This window comes from Balaenoptera ricei, chromosome 7 (genome assembly GCF_028023285.1).
Source record: "Balaenoptera ricei isolate mBalRic1 chromosome 7, mBalRic1.hap2, whole genome shotgun sequence".
NCBI classification, from domain to species: Eukaryota; Metazoa; Chordata; class Mammalia; order Artiodactyla; family Balaenopteridae; genus Balaenoptera; species Balaenoptera ricei.
This window is the reverse complement of record NC_082645.1, coordinates 119,131,377-119,154,098: the sequence shown is the minus strand read 5'-3', so window position 1 is coordinate 119,154,098 and position 22,722 is coordinate 119,131,377. Positions and strand designations below refer to the sequence as shown.

The following is a 22,722-nucleotide window of genomic DNA, read 5'->3' as shown; positions in this document are numbered from 1 at the left end:
TTTGGCCCCTAACTTTGAAGTCCAGGGACACAATGACGTAGTGACAACAAACACCTTCCGTGCCTGCCTACTTATTTATATGAACAAGCAGTTCTCAGTGTCTACACCTACAAAGACAAAAGGAAGGAATAAAACTTATATTGACCCCTTCTTTCTGGCATTAAGTAACATTGTTCACAAGCACATCAACTAAATCAGAGAAAGATGCCAAGAGCAGCCACTCATTCTCAGATACATTTCCGATGAAATGCTATTTTGTTTAGTAACCATCATTATTAATCCAACAAACATTTGATGAATGCTACTATGTGTCAGGCACTGTTCTAGGCACCACCAGCAAGAGACCTTCCTGCCCTCATGAAGCTTACATTCTAGTGGGAAGAAACAAAGTAAGTTAATAATATAACAGAAAGTAAAAAAGAGCTGAGGGGCTAGGAGGTGGGAGGAGCTGCAATTTTAAATAGGGAGGTCTGAGAGTGAAGGCTTGAAAATGGAGGGTATCCAGGAGAAGAATACTCCAGGTATGGAAGCGTGGTGAGAGACCCGTGAGAGGGCCTGATGCATTCAGGGAACATGCAGAGGCCAGAAGGTGAGGCAAGGGAAGGGGAAGCTGCAGCTGCAGAGGTAGCAGGCCTGGCCTCGCAGGCCACTGCAAGTGCACTGGCTTTTATTCAGCAAGGCAGGGAGCCACCAGAGGGGCCTGAGCAGAGGAGGGGCAGGACCACAGAAACATTATGCTGGTTAGGAGCAGGGTAGGAGCAGCTGGAGTAGAGATACTGTGACGGTAGCAACACCAGGATTTGCTGGCAGATTAGGGGTGGGGTGGGGAAGAAAGGAGCCGAAGCGCTGCGCTGTTTGACCCTGCAATGGAGAAGGGCAGAGTCGTCACCTCGAAGATAAAAAGACTGCAGAGGGCACAGGTGCGCCAAGTCCAACGTCGGATTTGAGATTAATTTGAGATTTCATGTCAACAACCAAGTGGAGACACTGATCGGCAGCCGACAGATCTTTCTGGATAGACCTTTCTGGAGTGTAGGGGAGAGGTCAGGGCTGCATGAGAGGTTTGGGAGCTGTGTACAGGAGCATCCAGGTTTCATGAGCTGGCGAGGTCCCCAAGGACCTGACTATGGAAGTCCAGGGACCGTGCAAGGCCTTGTGGCATCCCCGACTTGGGTCAGGAGACGGGGCAGGAGGGGCAGTGGCAGCAACAGAAGGAAACCAGGAGCCAGGAGCCGGTACAAACAACAACTGTAACAATCGTTCAAAAGAAAATGCTCAACACCCAGGAGTCTCACAGTGACAGGAACTTCTTAAATAATTAAATATAAATATATAGTTACACAACAGTATGACAGGGTGAAAAAATTCTTATAGGCAGAGGAATGTTTATATTAGGATAAAATTCTATGAGACAAGTGAAATAAAAATATATGAGTGCAAGGAGAAAAAGCAGCAACGAACGTTTTCCAACCATTAAAGTGGAGCTTGTTCATATATATATGTAGTTTTTTAATGCATGATGCTGGGTGTAGCCATGGTATTTAGATTCTACTGGAAACATTTTAAAGAGTAAAATAACACTTTCCCCTTTAAATGTCAATATTTACAGCACACTGGAAATTACACTCTATGCAAATTTTAAACTTAAGGGCAGGAAAAACACAATCCCTGCCAAGATAACCTTGTAGATCGGGGATCGGCAAACTCTCTCTGAAAAGGGCCAGGCGCTACGTACTTAGGGCTTTGGGCTACAGGTCTCTGTCACGTACTGTTTTATTTTTTATTTTTTTAAATAGCCCTTTAAGAATGTAGAAACCATTCTCAGCTCGAGGGCTGCACAACAACTGGTCCGGGGTGGGCTTTGGCTCACAGGCCTGGTTTGCCCACACTCAGGTGAAAATACAGCAAAACAAAATTACGGCGCCAAGCTGAGTGACCCTGAGCTCCCGTGCAGTGGGCTCACTTAAGAGGGAGAGCCGCTGGGGGCTGAGCCAGTCAGGGGAGCCTGCGGGGCGGGCGTTAGAGAAGACCCGGAAACGAGCACCAGCAGCAGCACAGCAACAAGCACGCTGACACGTGGAGCGTGGACCACGTGCAGGACCACGTGCAGGACCACGTGCAGGACCATGTGCAGGACCACGTGCAGGACCACGTGCAGGACCATGTGCAGTCGCCGGGGCTCTGCTCACGCGCCCACTCCGCCACACTGCTGCTGCTGTAAAGGAGCCACTGAGGCACACGGGCTGAGTTCCAGCTGCTCCACAGCTGGCGGGCCGCTTCACATCAGGCGGTGTCACAGGGGCCTGGGGAGAGCGGGGCAGGGGAAAGGAGACAGAGTGGCGGGGGGGCGGGGGGCGAGCGGAGCGTAGAGAGGAAGGCCGCTGGGAGCAGAGGAGGAGCCAGGCCGGGCGGAGCTGCAGACAGACACCGAGTCAGCTGTGAGACAGGGGTGCTGAGAGTCAGAGGAAACCACGAACATGAGGAAAGAAATGGAGAAGACTTTTTAGATGTAGTAAACAGAATATCAAGAGCTAAAAAACATAATATCTGAAACGAACACTTCACTGGATGAGACTCAGAGTCAATCGAATGCTGCAGGGACTTCCCTGGCGTCCCGTGGTTAGGACTCGGAGCTCTCACTGCCAAGGGCGCAGGTTCAATCCCTGGTCAGGGAACTAAGATTCCACAAGCCGTGCAGTGTGGCCAAAAACAAAACAAACAAACAAAACTCAGCAGAAATAGAAACGATCCACACTGAGGCACAGAGAGAAAAGTGAACAAAACCTTGTGACCCCAGTGGAGGTCTAGTTTGTATGTACAGGGAATATATAGGTAAGAGATATATCTTTTTTAAAGTTTTACTTGGGGATATGCACACTTTTTAAATATTTATTTTATTTATTTATTATCTTTATTTTTATTTCTTTTGGTTGTGTCGGGTGTTAGTTGCACGTGGGCTCTTCATTGTGGCGCTCGGGCTTCTCTCTAGTTGCGGCGTGCGGGTTTTCTCTTCTCCAGCTGCGACACACGGGCTCCAGAGCGCGTGGGCTCTGTAGTTTGTGGCACACAGGCTCTCTAGTTGAAGTGCTTGAGCTCAGTAGCTGTGGCACAGGGGCTTAGTTGCCCCACAGCATGTGGGATCTTAGTTCCCCGACCAGGTATCGAACCTGCTTCCCTGCATTGGAAGGCGGATTCTTTACCACTGGACCACCAGGGAAGTCCCTAGGTAAGAGATATTAACATTCGTATATCTAACTGGAGTCCCATAAAGGGGTTATAGATAAAATATTGAAAGAAATGTTGGTCAGTTATTTCTAAGTTTGATGAAAACTGTAACTCACAGATCCAAAAAGGTCAATAAACCCCAAGCGAGATAAACAGAAAGAAAACCACATCAAAGCATATCATAATAAAACTGCTAAAAACTGTGACAAAGAGAGAACATTAAAAACAGCCAGAGAATAAAATGCACATCACATAAAATGAAACAAAGAATCACCACTAACTTCTTATAAGAAAAAAAAAGTCAGAAGGCAGTAGAATGATATCCTTAAAATGCTGAAACTGTCAACTTAAGAATTCAATATTCAGCAAAGCTGGCAGAATTCATCATTCAGCAAATCTGCACTACAAAAAGAAAATCCAAGGATGTTCTTCAGGCAGAAGAAAAATAACAGATGGGAACTCAGATCTACAAAAAGGAATGAAGGTTGTTAAGTGGTTAAATATGTTGATAAATATATGAAGAAAATACAATTATCTAAAACAAAAATAATAACAATGTATTCTGGGTTGTAACAAATTAAAGTAAATGAGACTATAAGATAAAGGTTTGGATGGGGAAATGGAAGTATAGCAATATAAGTCTAAGCTTCCACCTTAAGAACTAAAGAAAGAAGAACAAATTAAACTGAAAACAAGCAAATATGAGCAGAAAACAAAAAAAATATTAGAGGAAAATCAATGAAACCAAAAACTGGTTCCTTGCAGAGACCAATAAAATTGACAACCTCTAGCCAACTTGATCAAGAATATAGAAAACAGAAATTTTCAATGGCAGGAATTAAAAAGGGGATATCAACACAGACTCTACAGAACTTAAAAGGGTCAGAAGATATTAAGAGCAACCTTATACCAATAAATTTGAAAATGTAGATGGTATGAACAAATTCTTTGAAAGATACAAATCACCAAAGCTCACTCAAAAATAATAAGTCCAAGTAACCCATATCTATTTAAGAAATTTTATTCATACAGTACTTAAACTCTTACCACAAAACAACAAAATACTAGACCTAGGTGGCTTTACTGGCGAATTCTACCGTTTAATAAGGAATTAACAGTAATTCTACATAAAACTCTTCCAGGAAACAGAAGGGAACACTTCCCCATTCATTCCAGGAAGAGTAAGGGGGGGAGGGGAGGGAAAGAAACTAGAGCCTTATCTTGCACCATATGCAAAAATTAACTCAAAATGGCTCACAGACCTAACTTTAAAACCTAAAGCTATAAAACTACTTAAAAAAAAAAAAAAAAAAGGAGATCTTTGCATTTCTTAGACAAAGATTTCTTAGGACACAAAAAGCACTGTATTAGTTTTGTATTGGTTGCTGTGATAAATTACCACAAACGTAGCAGCTTAAACAATAAAAACTTACTATCTTTTGTAGGTCATTTGTCCAAAACGAATCTCACTGGGCTGACATAAGAGTTGGCAGGGCTGCATTTCTTTCTGGTGGCTCTAGAAAAACTCCATTTCCTTCACTTTCCAGCTTTAAGCAGCCACCGGTACTCCTTGGCTCACAGCCCCTCCCTCCACCGTCAAAGTCCCTGATGGCCAGTGGAAATAGTAACACACGCAACAGCATGCATGACTCTCAAACGCACTGTGCTCAGTGAAAGAAGCCATGGACAAAATGCTACATACCGGTTGGGGCCGTTTATATGACATTCTGGAAAAGGCACAACAACAGGGCAGAAATCAGATCAATGATTGCCAGAGGCTGGGGGTGGGGAGAGGAAACTGACTACAAAGGGGCCCAACTTGTGAGCTGATGGAAACATTTTATGTGCATCTTGATTGTGTTGGTGTTTACACAACTGTATGTGTCTGTCAAAATGCAGAGAAGGTACACCTAAGAACAGTGACTCCACTGTCTGTAAATTATACCTCACTAAACATGATTTTTAAAAAAGATAAAGGTAAAGCCTGCTACATAAAAGGCACCATCAGGTGGTCCAGGAAAATGAAGGAGCGCTGGCAATTTTTACAATGCCAAAAAGCTCAACATTTAAACAGCGTGTAATTTTTTAATATTTTATATACATTATACACGTTTTTACTGGTGACCATCAGAATATATATTTAACCATGGTAATGAATGGCTTTTAAAACAGTACGTCAGACATTTAATTTCACACCCACTCCTAGAAACCTGAGCATCCCAAGAGAGAATTTGCCTCAGTTTTACGTGCGAGGCAGAGGGCAGAAATCAGTGCAAGAACAGTATATATCGGACAACATGTCACCTACTCAGCAGTAAGCAGAGACATATCGCATCAACACAGTTCTTGCAAGCAGCAAGGAAAAGAGCAGTGAATGTTTCCCTAACAAAAGTTAGCTGATGTGAAGGGAGATAACTGTCTCAAGAGCAATCACCACATATCTATTATATATGAAAGGAGAATTGCCACCTGCATTTCCAGGATTATTTGGAAGAAAAGACTCCATCAGGAAGAAGTCTGTCCCTCATAATGGGTATCCATATAAAGCTAAAAATCAACCTAGAAAGAACCAGGGATGAGAGTACACGTTCTGTGTCTGAAACCGTGACATATTAACAGTAAACTACACACAAACTACTATGAGACTGGGGTGGTGGTCAAGCCAAAGGCCTGCTTCAGTGCTCTGACCCATTTCCGTATCTTTTAACATGTCCATGATTATTTAAACGTTGTTCCAAAATGTTCATGTGTGGAACCAAACCTGTGTTTCAGGCTTACTAACCATATTTCTTTGCTCAGAAACTGGGAATCTTACTTTATTTCACACTAAGAAATTTTTCCTTCTATAACTCCAAAGCTCTGAAACAAAGCTTAGAATAACTAAGAACCAAACATAATGGGGATAACAGATAAAACAATTTAAATTTCATGACTCAGTGTAAGGCGCACTTTTAGTATCATGCTCATCAGTTAGGGAGTTTTTTTTTTTTTTTTTAATTAATCAATTTCTTTATTTCTTTATTTTTGGCTGCATTGGGTCTTCATTGCTGCACGCGGGCTTTCTCTAGTTGCGGCGAGCGGGGGCTACTCTTCGTTGCGGTGCGCGGGCTTCTCATTGCAGTGGCTTCTCTTGTTGCGGAGCACAGGCTCTAGGCACGCGGGCTTCAGTAGTTGTGACATGTGGGCTCAGTAGTCGTGGCTCACGGGCTCTAGAGCGCAGGCTCAGTAGTTGTGGTGCACGGGCTTAGTTGCTCCGAGGCATGTGGGATCTTCCCGGACCAGGGCACGAACCCGTGTCCCCTGCATTGGCAGGCGGATTCTTAACCACTGCGCCACCAGGGAAGCCCAGTTAGGGAGTTTTTATAAATTAAATGTTAAAATTAAGAAAACATGACAAATCTAATAATCAACACATTTAAAAACATACTTACGTGAATATACACATAAATATACAAGATTTACAACGTAGCTATAGAATTCCCTAATCAGGATTTTTAATATATGTAACAATAATAAAAAGGATGTTATTAACCATTAAATAAACCTCCCACAGGGACTTCCCTGGTGGCACAGTGGTTAAGAATCCGCCTGCCAATGCAGGGGACACGGGTTCGAGCCCTGGTCTGGGAAGATCCCACATGCCACGGAGCAACTAAGCCCGTGTGCCACAACTACTGAGCCCGCACGCCTAGAGCCTATGCTCCGCAACAAGAGAAGCCACCGCAATGAGAAGCCCGCGCACCACACTGAAGAGTAGCCTGTGCTCACCGCAAGTAGAGAAAGCCCGCACACAGCAACAAAGACCCAACGCAGACAAAAATAAATAAAAGTAAAAAACAAAACAACAAAAAAACAACCTCCCACATATCTAATAAAGAACTTATACCAGGTATATAAAACTTACAACTCAATAATGAGACAAGCAATACAATTTTTAAATGGGTAAAATATTTGAATAGACACTTGAACAAAGGAGATATACAGAGAGTAAACAAGCTTGGGAAATGATGCGCAACATCTTTAGTCACTAGGGAAATGCAAATTAAAGTCACAATGAGACACATACCTAACAGAATGGCTAAAACTGAAAAGACTGATAATACTAGCTATTGGCAAGAATGTAGGGTAACTGGAATTCTCATTCATTGCTAGCAGGAATGCAAAATAGTACTTTCATTTTGGAAAACAGCATGGCAGTGTTTTATGCAGTTAAACTTACTCTTATCACATGACCTAGTAATTGCACTGCCAGGAGAAATAAAAAACATTGGCAAACGAAGACCTGCCCACAAAGGTTTACAGCAGCTTTATTCACAATGGCCCAAAAGTGGAAATAACACAAAGGTTCATCAATAACCTGTTATAAATAAACTGGAATACACCCATACAACAGAATACAGCCCATCAATAAAAAGATACAAAATACCACATAGATGAAACTCAAAAGCATTATGCTGACTAAAATAATGTAACTTATACCTCAATCAACATTGCTTAACAAATTTTTTTTAAATCAATCTAAGTTTCCACCTTAGGAAGGCAGAAAAAGAAAAGCAAATTAAACCCAAGGTATAAGGAAGGAAATAATAAAGAAAAGAGCAGAAACCAATAAAATGGATAAACAACTGAGAAAAACAAAAGCTTGCTCTTTGTAAAAGATCAACTGGATAAACCTCAAGCTAACATGATCAAGGAAAAAAAGAGAAGATCCAAATAAACCAACATCAGGAATAAAAACAGGGACATCAGTACAGATCCCACAGACATCAGTAGACTAATAAGAAAATACTCCAAACAACTTTGGATGGTATGAGAATGCTAAGAGCAGTCTTACTCATCATCACCAAAAGCTGGAAAGAATTCAAATGCCCATCAATAGGAAAATAAATAATTACGTCATATTCATACAACAAATACTGCTACCCAAAACAATACGTATGAATTTAAAAACATGTTACATGAAAGAAGCCAGAGAATAAGAATACACAATATGATTCCACTTATATGAAATTCAAGAACTGACAAAACTAATTTATGGTAAGAGAAATCAGAAAGCAATTTTGGGTGGGTAGCAGGGAGCGAGGAATTGACTGCAAAGAGGAAGAAGGGAACTTTGGGAATGCTGGAAATATGTTTACTGGGATTGTGGTTACACAGGGATGTGTATCCATTTTGCAAAACTAAGTAAGCTCTACAGTTCAAGTTAGTACATTTTATTGTTTGTAATTTTATACCTCAGCAAAATTTATTTAAAAAGTAAAAACTAAAATTAAAAAAAAAAGGTCCATGGTCCCCTCTGCCTACAAGCCACCATGTCACAGTGTGGGCAGGCTGAGGGGACCTTCACAGGTCAACTGGGCAACTCTGACCTGGCCCAGGTTTTCAAACCATCCCTCTAACTTCACAGAAGACTCTGGTGGTATTTCAGCCAGTCTTTAGATTTTTGCTTTGTTTTGTTTCATTTTACTTTCTAGTATTGTTTCTTGTTTTGTGAGTTGATGTGGAGATTTTTTTCTTCTAAGTTCATTTCTTTTCTTTTCCTCTATCACCAAATTACATTTCCATCTTTTCTCTGAAGAGTACATTTATTCCCAAGCATGAGGGACATTCCAAAAACAAACAGAACTATAAAAATGTTACCAAGTACGAACAGGAACTATCTTGCCAGGAGCCAGATAAAGAAGAGCTTTGAGCTTCAAGTGCAGATGCAATTCTTCCACCCTGACCACCTAAATATCTAGATCTTCTATATTATTGAGTTTTCAGACTCAGCCCCAGTATTACTGGCTGCAAATGAGCCAGTTTCAATACCATCTGCTCTATATACTGTTAGAACTTTACTACTTAGACCTATCTCTATAGTTTTTCTTTAATAACTAAGAAGAGCATGACTCCAAAAAGTTTTTTTAAAAAACCAGGATATTGGGCAAGTTTTTAGGGTTGGCAGATCTCTGCCATGCTTCACTTAATAACAAAGGACAAGAGCCACAGCAGCTTCCTGAGTCACTGACACCACAAAATATGGGCACACACACAGCACCTAAAGAGCACGCCACACAAAGCTCCATGTGTGCACCTCCACAAATATAAATGCTCAAGTACTAAGCAGTTACAGGCATCAAAACACAAATTCCTTTTTTACCTGATGCAACAGTGAACACAAAAACTGTAACAAACTATTGTGCTGCAGTTTCAAGAATAATAAGAACATCAAAGATGGTGTCATACAAACCCACAGCCAACATTGTCCTCAATGGTGAAAAACTGAAACCATTTCCACTAAGATCAGGAACAAGACAAGGTTGCCCACTCTCACCACTATTATTCAACATAGTTTTGGAAGTGTTAGCCACAGCAATCAGAGAAGAAAAAGAAATAAAAGGAATCCAAATCGGAAAAGAAGAAGTAAAGCTGTCACTGTTTGCAGATGACATGATACTACTATACATAGAGAATCCTAAAACTGCCACCAGAAAACTACTAGAGCTAATCAATGAATTTGGTAAAGTAGCAGGATACAAAATTAATGCACAGAAATCTCTTGCATTCCTATATACTAATGATGAAAAATCTGAAAGTGAAATTAAGAAAACACTCCCATTTACAATTGCAACAAAAAGAATAAAATATCTAGGAATAAACCTACCTAAGGAGACAAAAGACCTGTATGCAGAAAATTATAGGACACTGATGAAAGAAATTAAAGATGATACAAATAGATGGAGAGATATACCATGTTCTTGGATTGGAAGAATCAACATTGTGAAAATGACTCTACTACCCAAAGCAATCTACAGATTCAATGCAATCCCTATCAAACTACCACAGGCATTTTTCACAGAACTACAACAAAAAATTTCACAATTTGTATGGAGACACAAAAGACCCCGAATAGCCAAAGCAATCTTGAGAACGAAAAATGGAGCTGGAGGAATCAGGCTCCCTGACTTCAGACTATATTACAAAGCTACAGTAATCAAGACAGTTTGGTACTGGCACAAAAACAGAAATATAGATCAATGGAACAGGATAGAAAGCCCAGAGATAAACCCACGCACATATGGTCACCTTATCTTTGATAAAGGAGGCAAGCATATACAGTGCAGAAAAGACAGCCTTTTCAATAAGTGGTGCTGGGAAAATTGGACAGCTACATGTAAAAGTATGAAATTAGAACACTCCCTGACACCATACAGAAAAATAAACTCAAAATGGATTAAAGACCTAAGTGTAAAGCCAGACACTATCAAACTCTTAGAGGAAAACATAGGCAGAACACTCTATGACATACATCACAGCAAGATCCTTTTTGACCCAGCCCCTAGAGAAATGGAAATAAGAACACAAATAAACAAATGGGACCTAATGAAACTTAAAAGCTTTTGCACAGCAAAGGAAACCATAAACAAGACCAAAAGACAACCCTCAGAATGGGAGAAAATATTTGCAAATGAAGCAACTGACAAAGGATTAATCTCCAAGATTTACAAGCAGCTCATGCAGCTCAATAACAAAAAACAAACAAACCAATCCAAAAATGGGCAGAAGACCGAAATAGACATTTCTCCAAAGAAGATATACAGATTGCCAACAAACACATGAAAGAATGCTCAACATCATTAATCATTAGAGAAATGCAAATCAAAACTACAATGAGGTATCATCTCACACCGGTCAGAATGGCCATCATCAAAAAAATCTACAAACAATAAATGCTGGAGAGGGTGTGGAGAAAAGGGAACACTCTTGCACTGTTGGTGGGAATGTAAATTGATACAGCCACTATGGAGAACAGTATGGAGGTTCCTTAAAAAACTAAAAATAGAACTACCATATGACCCAGCAATCCCACTACTGGGCATATACCCTGAGAAAACCATAATTCAAAAAGAGTCATGTACCAAAATGTTCATTGCAGCTCTATTTACAATAGCCAGGACATGGAAGCAACCTAAGTGTCCATCATCGGATGAATGGATAAAGAAGATGTGGCACATATATACAATGGAATATTACTCAGCCATAAAAAGAAATGAAATGGAGGTATTTGTAATGAGGTGGATGGAGTTAGTCTGTCATACAGAGTGAAGTAAGTCAGAAAGAGAAAAACAAATACAGTATGCTAACACATATATACGGAATCTAAGGAAAAAAAAAAAAAAAAAAAGGTCATGAAGAACCTAGTGGAAAGACGGGAATAAAGACACAGACCTACTAGAGAATGGACTTGAGGATATGGGGAGGGGGAGGGGTGAGATGTGACAGGGTGAGAGTGTCATGGACATATATACACTACCAAATGTAAAATAGATAGCTAGTGGGAAACAGCCGCATAGCACAGGGAGATCAGCTCGGTGCTTTGTGACCACCTAGAGGGGTGGGATAGGGAGGGCGGGAGGGAGGGAGATGCAAGAGGGAAGAGATATGGGAACATATGTATATGTATAACTGATTCACTTTGTTATAAAGCAGAAACTAACACACCATTGTAAAGCAATTATACTCCAATAAAGATGTTTAAAAAAAAAACAAAAAAACAAAAAAAAAGATGGTGTCATAGACATAATCTCAATAAGAACAACATCCATGTAATTTAGTAAAAAAAATTCAGTTAAAAAAAAAAAAAAAAAAAGAAAGACTTATCCAGAGGTTGGCTGGACTCGACACAAACTCATTCATGTAAGACAGTAATAAGCCTGGCAAAAGCAAACAAGGTCTCTGAATAGCTGAGAATCACAAAGCTCTCACAAATGCCCTAAAAAGGCAGAGAGAAGAAAATATTTTTACTACAAACACACAAGTGTGAGACTACTTAGTAAACAGAGAACCGATCTTAATCACCACAATTTCTGAAAATACCTTGCACTGCTTAACAGTAATAGTAACTGACGTTCATAATGGTGACCTTTGGTCACCTGGAAACAGAGTGTGCTCAGTATCCCTCACTAAAAAGGGCAGAACTTGCAATGTGTCTATGAAGGTGGCCAAAGAATGGTTACAACCTCCATCACTTCACAAAGTCCTGAGCTTCAGTCCTCTCTCGAGGTCAGGCGTGTGGAACGCCCGTTTCTGACAATGGTGTTCTGATGTTAGTATCTCTACCCTAGTGTTCACTCATCTTAGAAATGGAAATGGTACCAGACTGAATTTATGGATACGCCCCAGAGTCGTTTGTAGAACCACCACACAGACTAAATGAATTTAGTTTTCAAGCACATTTTGAAAATGGGATTTCTCCTGTTATAATACAACATCTTCCATGGAAAAAAACCATCCTACCTGCAGGGAGACAATGCCAGGGCTTATTTGTGGGTTCATTATCACCTACTGAAATTCTGCATTCTTTCACTTTTTAATTAAATTAGCTAGTGACTCATTATTCTCAGTTTCTCACTCCCTTTCCCTCCCCCAAATAAAATAACACCCTCCACCTCCTCCACAACACTGCTTCCCCTCTTGTTAATTCCCTCTGTCCTGCTTTCTTCCTTCACCACCCAGCCCACAGCAGCTCCACTGGCCATGGCACCCACCGTCAACGTAAACGCCAGAGGGCTGCACTGTTGGAACGTGCAACTCCCGGAGCTGCACTGTAACGAGGAAAAACCCAAGCCCTCCCTCTAGCTGCACAGGGCGACCAAGGACAAACATCCACCAGCTCGGAGCACTTGGAGCTTGGACACTTATCAATGCTAACAAGGACAGCTGGTAATCTGCCTGCTTCCTGGTGCCTGTAACAGCCCGGGCTGAAGTGCTTCACACCCATTATCTATTTAATCCTTGCAACGGGTCCCATGAGATAGGTTCTATTTGATCCCCACTTTGCAGCTGGGTAGGCTGCAGCTGAGAGGTTATGATGCAATTTAACCATGGCCACACTGCTGCTAAATGGCAGAGCAGGATCTGAATCCAGTTATGACCTCAGAGCTCATACTCTCCACCCCACACCAGCAGCCTTTGTCGTCATTCGCCGGGGGCGTTAACGTCTGCACCCAGTTACTGGGTACACGCCACATGCCTCAGAGCACTTCCCTATGCTTTACTGGACTACAGCATGTATCTCGTCTTCATATGGAATGGTCATTACCGTCATAACTTTCAAAAAGTTGGAGGACAAATCAATCCAAATATTATAGATTTCGAAAGCCTTTGGAATTTGCTGTTTGAAAATCACTTTAATACTTACACATGTAAGAATATTACCTGGGGTGACAGTTAGCTGAAAGCAATGAAGCTTGTTTGGATCAGGAAAATACACTTTGCACGTACCTGCAAAAGAAACAGGCCGTCACGAAGGTCTGACAGCAGCAGTCCTTACGTTGAGGCTAACTTTGAAACACATGGCAAAGTTTAACGGTGCTGAGGAGTCTACAGACTAAACCGGTATATTTCCCCTGTTTGTTTGATAATCATTATGCCAATGTGCTAAAGTTGCAAACCAGTGATATTTGTTATGCGTTTTCCTCCTTACAGTTTTTTATTAGTTAATTCCAAATTGGGATGCTATCTTTCACCCTTTAAATGGTCCCTAAAAATAGGGATCTTTCCATTAATTTCAAGAATGATGCTACTTTACTTTGAAAAGAAGAAACCGTACCTCAAGGAGATTAATGTATGTGCGTAAAGGCTAACTAAACATAGAAAAACCAGAAAAAGAGCCCAGGCCAAACTTCGGGTCTGTTCACCCAGCACCACGGTCATCTGTACCCACCACAGCAAAGAGAAGTTAAAAGCAACTGTGCCAGCTAAGGTAGCTCACACCCAGACCACGGCTTTTCTGTTTTCTTTTTTTTTTAATGTCTTCACAACCCGACCGATCATTCACCTCGGTTTGCTGGTGACCGGATGCTCTGCTGCGGCGGAGCATGACGGCAACACCCTAAGCGCATGCGCACTGCACCAGAACGGTCTGCATCATGAGACCCGAGCAGTTCCCACTGGAGAAGAGCTACTGCAGAGGTGCAGACAGCGCAAGACATCCTACATCTGCCTCCTTCAGACAAGCGATGCAGAAGAGGGGTAAATACCCAAGGGATAAATACTGAAGGAATGTGGAGGGAATATACGTAGAAATTGTCTGTATTTTATAAACCTGGAAAATATTATGCTAGATTCCTTGGGTCGTCTGCTATTTCTTACAAGTCCTGCTGAAAATATTTGCCTAGTTTTACATGGTATGAATTTTCATCAAAAATAGGACAATTCAAATTTAGCCTTGGAAACAGCCTTAGAGACCATCTAATCCAACATCATCAATTGTGAGAGATGACATGGAGGTCCACAGAGGTTCAGTGACCAGCCCAAGACCACACAGGTTATCAACAGAAGGAAGTTTAGTTCCCAAGTTAAAAACTAGTTCATGCCTCATTTCATTACTTCATGAACATGCCAGAGATGACACATAAAAACAATGCAGAACTGTTAGTGGGGTTTCGTTTTTTGACTAATCCCTCAGAAAAATCGTTGCAGAGTGAAAGGTGGTAACTCCATCTAGAAGAACAGGAAAGGGTCTCAGAGATTACACTGTCATTTTCCTTGTTTTCAAAATAAAGAAACCAGGGGCCAAAGAGTTCAAGGCTTTCACCCAAACCACACATTTGAACTGTGGAATAATTTAAATGGCATTCGTTTTTCCTAATCTTAACTTGGAAAGATAAACACCATTTTTCTAGTGCAATATATGTAACAAAAACATATGACAAGGGGTTAGGAAATGTTTCGTTGGTTAGTTAAAGTTGGCAGCATTCATTTGTTTTTAATGTCTAGTATTCTCCTTTGTTTGTTTTAATAAAAGTACAGATGTAGAAATCAATCCCTCTAATATAGACTGGCCCACCAAGAATAAAGAAATTATCGAGATGGATTAAAAATAACAATAAAACTTCTAAAAAGAACCAAACATCTCAAAGCTAAAAAGAAGTCTTAAGTTCTAACAATGACGACAAAAGGTTAAAAGTCAGCTTCTTGTTCCAGTTCAATGCAGCAGCTTTATTAAAACTTCAGAACTAAGCTTTTCCTCTCTGCAAGCACAGGCTAAGGCTCTCACAGTATCTCTGTCCATCTGAAAGAGATGTCTTCTACTTTTTGCAAACAGAGAAACCTCTACAAACTTGCATGAACAGAGCTCCAAACTAGTTCTGAATCATTACTAAGCAGCACTGCTATATGGCAAGTTATTTTGTTTGCCTTAATATTTTAGAAAGATTATTAATCAGATAGTAAAGATCTATTCTTTGGTGGTTTCTTGTTTCCCCTTTAGTGAGTTGCATACTTTTGGAAAGCCTGGCTTACTTGTATAAACTGATTTATATGTCCCCCCACTTTGAGAGAATAGGCAGGGAGAAGAAGAGAAAGGAAGCATATAGCACGTAGTTTTTAAAATCTGACATCTTAGCTATAAGGGCAAGGAAGATGGGGCATGCCTTTTTCAAACCTAAGGTTTTTAGTTAAAGTCCTCTTTTGAAAGCCAATTATAGTTTTATTGTTTTTAAACCAAACATTTAGATAAAGCTAAACTATATTGGTTACAAACCAACAATCTCTGTAAGATTCACATACAAGGACAAAATAAACTGGGTGTAAGTTGGAAGTTTTTTATGGTCTTTGATTAAATGTCTGCGTGTGTATATATATTCAAGATGGAGGGCCAGTGGGAAGATATGATGGGGGTGGAAAATAGAAGGATGACTTCATTTTCCTTTTTAATTGGATTTTATTAGATTACTTTATAATCTGAAAAGAATAGAAAAAAAGAGGGAGAACAGTATAATGATCCCATCACCCAGCTTCAGTACTTTACCAATCTTGCTTTGTCTGTGCTACCCACACACAGTTATTTGTTTGTTTTCCTGGAACGTTTTAAAGCAAATCATTTGTAAATACTTCAGTAGGTGGAAAGATAACCTTTTAATAGAAATCCAAGATATTTCCTTCTGGTTCTGACTAGAAGAAAACTTTGAAGTCAAGCAATCCAGTGACTTTTAAGACATTTTTGACTTACACTAAAATATATTTTACAGCACAACCCACTATCCTCATATATAAATACTATGTATTAAAAATAATTTTTCAAGGAACAATATGAACTTACCGTTCCACACTGATTACACAACCACTTAAGGGTTGCACCCCACAATTATCTTTCCAACTTTAGGTGGAGGTTGGGATGGGCCCTCTCTCACCCTGTGTCAGATGGCCTCCGTATCAAACTCTCTCGAGCATTCGCCCAGACTAGGAGACCCACGTATAACATAGTTCACTCATATTGATAAATATATTCAGCCTTAACCAAGTATAATGATAAAAAGTTCTAATTTCAAAAAATACTAAAATGGTCGAAGCTTTCAGACTCTGATGGTCTTAAAAAATATAATGGCTTGGGAAGGCATCAATGATAGGGGAAAAAAGAAACACTGACACGTATCACAGGAGTTAACTGGCTGGTAAGCGAGCCTGCTCACGAGTGAGGCCCGCAGTCAGTCCCTGTGTGCTGGGGCGAGAAGGACCTAGCAAGGTGAGGCGACCTGGAGACATCAAGGCAGCACAGCTGTCCTACCTTGGGCACAATGATAAATTACAAATAAGCACTTTTTGGGCCAAAAACATGGTACTGTCACTAATAAAAATAGGACTGTCCATCATTGATTTATACGCCTTTTCACTAAAAGAGGACGTGGGACAGAATGCTGTGTAAGAGGAACAAACCCTAACCAAACGCACCCCTGCAACAGTAAGGAGAGGAAGTACTGCCGTGCTACATTCTCCTTCTTATCAGAGCCTCGAAAAAAAATCCTGTTTATTCCTAACATGTATATAAAACGGGCTTTTTGCTACGCAAAGTTATCAAAACCTAAAACAAGCTTCTCCATGCAATTATTTTACAGCATTTAATGTTTGGGGATGCTATACTTACAAGGTAAATTAGCTTCAAGTTCTGCAACCTCTGTAGAAACAAAGAGATTATTGTTAATATTAGTCAATTGCTCCACATAAAATCACCAGCTCTAAACTGGCAATTCCCTCCAGAACAATGAAGGAAAAAAACAAACAAAAAAAACCCTGAATTAACAGAAATCTACACTTGGTCTAAAGTTTAGACTTTAAGCCATGAAGTTGCTTTCAAATACACAAAGTGACTTGCAGCATGCCAACAAGTGCAGTCAAGGGTCCTTGAAATTTTACTTCAGCATGAATGAAAATTACTCAAAATTAACACAGAAATTATCTATAGGTAAACAGTCACTAAAGCGTTTTTGAAAATCTTGTTCCCCCAAGTAGTGGAACTACTGCCCTCAAAATCTGATTTATATTTATATCTCTGCCTCTTCCAGTTTCTCCGGATTTGTCTTCCCGTGAGGGCTTGCCCAGTTTGCGCTAGAACTTCTCCAGTGAGAGAGAACGCTCTCCCTCCTGCTGGGCCCGCGTGTTGCCCTTCCGTCCGTGGGCAAGCTGATACCCAGGGGAGCCTCCTCCTTACAGCTACATTCCTGAGCCCTAATGCTCTCCTCTGGGACCCCTTCTATCAGTCACGCACTCAGCATTCAAGCCCAGCACCCCTCTGCCAGGACAAAGCTGCCAAGCTCCCACCAATCCTGCTGTGAACGAGCCGCGGTCTGGGGAGCACCCAGAAGAAACCGGGCAGGCAAGTCGTCACTGCCTCTGACATAACATAACGTGCTCTGGAGACTCTCCAGCTGCAGAGACTAAAGGAAGGAGGAGGTTTATCAAGCTGGGCTTTAAAGAACCAGTAGAATTCAGTCCCACAGAGGTGGGGAAAAGGGTATTTCAAGGAGGTAAGTCAGCAATGTGCAAAAGCAAAGAACGCAGACAAGCACAGAAACCAGACGGTATGCAGTGCGGCCAGCGCAATGGGAAACAAGGTGGAAAACCAGGGCCAGGACGGTGGAGGGCCCAGAATTCTCCACTTTATTCTGCAGCAATAGGGAGCCAAGGGGGATTGCTGAACACAAGTTCCTAAGCTTTGCCTCAAGAGGACACCTTCAGAAAGGGCAAAGCGGAGGCCAGGTGACCCATGAGGTGGGTGCTCTGAGAGGCAGCGAGGACTCAGCAGAGCTGGGGAGAGCCAGCGTGCCTGACAGCAAAGAGGACGGAAGGCTCTGCTGTGTGTGTGTGTGTGTGTGTGTGTGTGTGTGTGTGTGTCTGTCTGTCTGTCTGTCTGTCTGTCCATCAGAGACGGCACCGAGGCTTGAGGGCTGGGGAAGCTGAGCAGGGCGGGTGGGGGAGTTGAAGTCTGGGTGCACGACCAGGGCCGGGGCTGGGGAGCCCCTGCAGAGTGATGCCACCTGACGTCATGAGACCAACAAAGGGGAGAGACTGGTGAGAAGAAAGAACTTTGGCAGAAAGCAGAGGACAGGAGCAGGGAGAGTCACCGATGAGAGACAGGAGGAAAAGCAGGAATCATTCAGTACAGAGGACAGACTGGTCCGAGGGGGAATGAGGCCTGAGGCAAGGCCATGGGATGTGGATCATTCAAAACAACAGGAAGGTAGGTGGAAAGAAGAAACCAGTCTACAAAACACTAAGAAGCAAATGACTCCTTCAAGTGCAGAGCAGGGGTGGGGAGGGGGGAATGGGTGGGAAGGGAGAGGCCACAATGTTTGCAAAGCTGAGTGCGTTAGTGGGGAGACCGGCAGATGGCTATTTTGAGGCTAAGGGTTTAGGAAAGGCACAGGCCTCTGACATCAGCTAGTTGAGAATCTGGGTAGAGACGGGTGGCACACTAAATGTATTAGCTCTGGGTTCCAGGCATTTGGGATGGGCATCCAGAAAAGTGAGGTGAGGCAGAGGAGGGAGGAGATAAGGACTGCAGTCTTGGCAGTCTTGTGCTATGGTATATACTAGAATATATGCACTTAAAACAAATGATGAAGGCCCTATGAAAGGTTCACTAGCATCATAACGACCGTGGTGACCTTTAGTTTCGCCTTTCACTCTAGCAGGGCACGGGGTAAAGAAACACTCTGAGGCCACCCACCCCGGCCCTCTGACCAGGAAGGGGTCCGAGCCAGGCTCTGCTCCAACAGCCCACACAGGGCACTCATTTTATCAAAAAAGCACACCTTTTATCAAATGAGTCATGCATATTAATCACTTTTAAATAAATGTTATCCATATAATTAAATCTAGATGGTTTTTTAAGGAGAAAACTATTTACGTATTTATTATACTATTACTTAACTTTTTGTTGATAAGAATTCACAAGAAACTCTTCTTGAGGCCCCTTCTTTTGAGAGACTGACGCTGGCCACTGGAACCCGGTTTTCTCTGGCGTGCCTATCCTGACTCCTGTCGTGAGAACTCTGGTCATTCAGTTTTACAAAAACCCAGTGAAATAGAAAACATGCCCAGAGGATTTGAAACGGGGCCACATGACAGAAGTGAAAAATTTGAGAAGACAGTCTACTGCCAAGGAACAGGCAAGAGGTGAGGCCCGGACACAGGAGGGCAGGGATGCACTGACCAGGGCGTCGTGATGACCGAGCAACAGAACCGGATCCCGCATTACAGGGACCTAGTGTGGGGATGAGAGGCTCGAGGCCAGAGGACGCCTCACTGTAGGACAGGGATTCTCCGCCCTGGCTGCACACAATCATCTGGGGAATTTTTCTGGGTTTTTTTTGGTTTTTTTTAACAGCTTTGGTGAGGTACAATTTACATAGTATAAAGTAGACCAACTTTAAGTGTATAATTCAATGATTTTTAGTAAACTTTGGAGCTGCGTATCCATCCCCACAACCTAGCACCTGCTGAGCAAACCCTGCCACCCCACCCTATCCAGACCAATTACACCAAAAGTCCTAGCTGGGGCCTAGGCCTCTGAATGTTCTATTCCTTCAGGTACAGGAACTGCTGTAGGCTACTTTGCCAAGCTAAACTATTTACACACAGCTAATTTACACAGACGGATTTAATAATTTCACATTGTGGTCTAGAATTAAACTCCAAAGAGGAGAGCCCTCAGACCTAGTCCAGTGATGATCCCCACCACAGTCAGGGCCTCTGCAGACTTCTGGTCCAAGAACCAGTGTGGGCAAGGAATATGACCTTGGAGGCAGAAGGATTTCATTAAAGATGCCTGGCATTTTAGTCGAGCCCAGTATAGAAGACAAACGAACTACAATGCAGCGTTCCTCTCAAGGAGCTGTCACAAATGACAAGTAGTTTGATGGAAACAGTAATTCAAATGATGGGAAATAATAATTCATTAACATCGATAGTAATAACCTCAGAATCCACCTACAAGTAGACTATGACCAAAGAAACCAGTGATTTGCTTCCCATGCTCAAGAGGCCTCTTGGCAAAGCAGCAGTCCTTCCCTGTATAACCTCACTGCCCAAAGGACACTACCCCCACCTGGAAGGTAACAAGAAGTTCAGATATTTTTAAACTGCTAAAGTCTCGCCTGTTCCAAAGATGCTAGCACCTCTCCGGCTCACCGGCCCAGCCTCTGGGGAGGCACCTGGCACCTTGCACAATTAAGTGGCTGCACAACTTCCTTCTGAGAAATTAGACGCTTTTCCTTTCTAACTACAGATCAAACCACAGAGCCCACTTGACGCATGACTGCCCAGAAATATCAGATTACTCACTCACCCCGTCCCCACAACGGCCCCCACGCGGCACGCACTCACCCCGTCCCCACAACGGCCCCCACGCGGCACGCGCTCACCCCGTCCCCACAACGGCCCCCACGCGGCACGCGCTCACCCCGTCCCCACAACGGCCCCCACGCGGCACGCGCTCACCCCGTCCCCACAACGGCCCCCACGCGGCACGCGCTCACCCCGTCCCCACAACGGCCCCCACGCGGCACGCGCTCACCCCGTCCCCACAACGGCCCCCACGCGGCACGCGCTCACCCCGTCCCCACAACGGCCCCCACGCGGCACGCGCTCACCCCGTCCCCACAACGGCCCCCACGCGGCACGCGCTCACCCCATCACCACAATGGCCCCCACACAGCACGTACTCACCCGCTTCTGCCGTAGGTTGCCCACAACACAGTGCTCTAGTTGTTTCTGAACTGCCTGCCACTTGAACCTGTGCCTTTTTCGTGGCGGGGGCTGTAGATTCTGACCCAGCCCTGGGACCCCAGTGCCTGGGCCTGAGCTTGGCACACCTGGAGTGCTCAGGAAACGCTCGACAAACAAGCACACTTGCCAGCAGGGTGGCAGTACTCTCAGTGTGAAAATCCTGAGACATGAGGAGCCTTTCTCCTCAGACAGTTGGGGACTGAGGCATTCCAAAGGTGCTGTGGACTGAACAGTGTCTCCCGCCCAAGTTCCAATGCTGAAGCCCTAAACCCCCACCCACCATGTGATGGTATGAGGTGGGGCCTTTGGGAGGTAATTAGGGTCAAATGAGGTCAGGAGGGTGGGGCCCTCGTGACGAGATTCATGCCCTTATGGGAAAAGACACCAGGTGCTTACAAGCCAGGAAGAGGGCCCTCACCAGGAACTGAATCTGCCAATGCCTTGATCTTGGACTTCCCAGCCTCCAGAACCATGAGAAATAAATGTGTATTGGCTAAGCCCCCCAGTCTGTGGTATTTTATTATGGTAGCCTGAGTTGACTAAGACAAAGGCCAATCATAGACGCAGATGGTTCTTAGCAAGAGCCAGCTCCGAGCCCCATCAGGTAACACCAGGCAGGGCAGCTGTGCCCTTTGACCCAGGTAGAGCTGGCAGCTATGTCCCCTGAGACTTGATTACCTCTTTCCACCTGAACCACTACCTCTTCAATTTCTTGAACTAGAACTTTATCTCTTAGCCTCCTGTCTGTCTTTATGCCTTGAGCACCTCTTCTGCACCGCCAGCATCCATGCACAGTGCCCTTATGGGGGAGACACTTGTCCCCACGGCATCATCCTATCCCCAGAGATGGCATGGCTACTGCCCAAGAACCCCACCAAGCCCCACATCAGCCCTTCCACTCAGTCCAAGGGCCTTCTAGCAGCACACTGCAGAGTGCAGGCCCAGAGTACTCACAGCCCCCTCCATCCACACTCTGGGGGAGCTAAGATGTAACCCCGAAAACCAGCACAGCCCCCGTAGCAGTCTCTGGGAATGGAGCCCCAAGGCCTCGTATCACCCACTTTCAACATGAGCAGACAAAGCTGACTTGAGCCCTCATCTGTCTTCTACAGAGCCTCCCTGCCAACCCCCATTCCTGGGCTATCCGGCACACCTCAGGGCCCCCAAATTCCCTGGGCAGTTTCACTGGTGTTTAACCCTGCAGCAAAGCATTTAAAGGTTAGCCTTGGGCCAGCTGCCTTACTCCACGTTAGCAGGACTCCTCCTCTTTGGGCCACTGCCCTCGTTTTTAAAACACATATTGTAACACACAGCCACAGCTTCAAACGCTGCTAAATGCTCTGAATACCCTGCCAACATGACAAGCCAACCCTGAGCCCACCTCCAGAGTCCTGGGCAGGGCCTGGCATGGAGAGAGCAGCTCTGGAGAACAATAAATGGTTCTCT

The 22,722-nt window shown here is 43.3% G+C and overlaps 1 protein-coding gene across 3 annotated transcripts in view; it reads right to left on the bottom strand.

Moving 5' to 3' along the window:
* The window catches only part of UBE2F (ubiquitin conjugating enzyme E2 F (putative)), a 51,235-nt gene that overhangs the window by 18,502 nt on the left and 10,011 nt on the right, over nt 1–22,722 (bottom strand). For 2 of the 3 annotated variants that reach the window (XM_059929053.1, XM_059929051.1), the window contains 2 exons: nt 17,135–17,164; nt 13,426–13,491 (listed from right to left, as the gene is read on the bottom strand). In XM_059929053.1, the coding sequence (XP_059785036.1) occupies nt 13,426–13,491; nt 17,135–17,164 (96 nt within the window). The remainder of the gene's footprint in view (nt 1–13,425; nt 13,492–17,134; nt 17,165–22,722) is intronic. The other variant, XM_059929052.1, reaches the window with a different exon arrangement.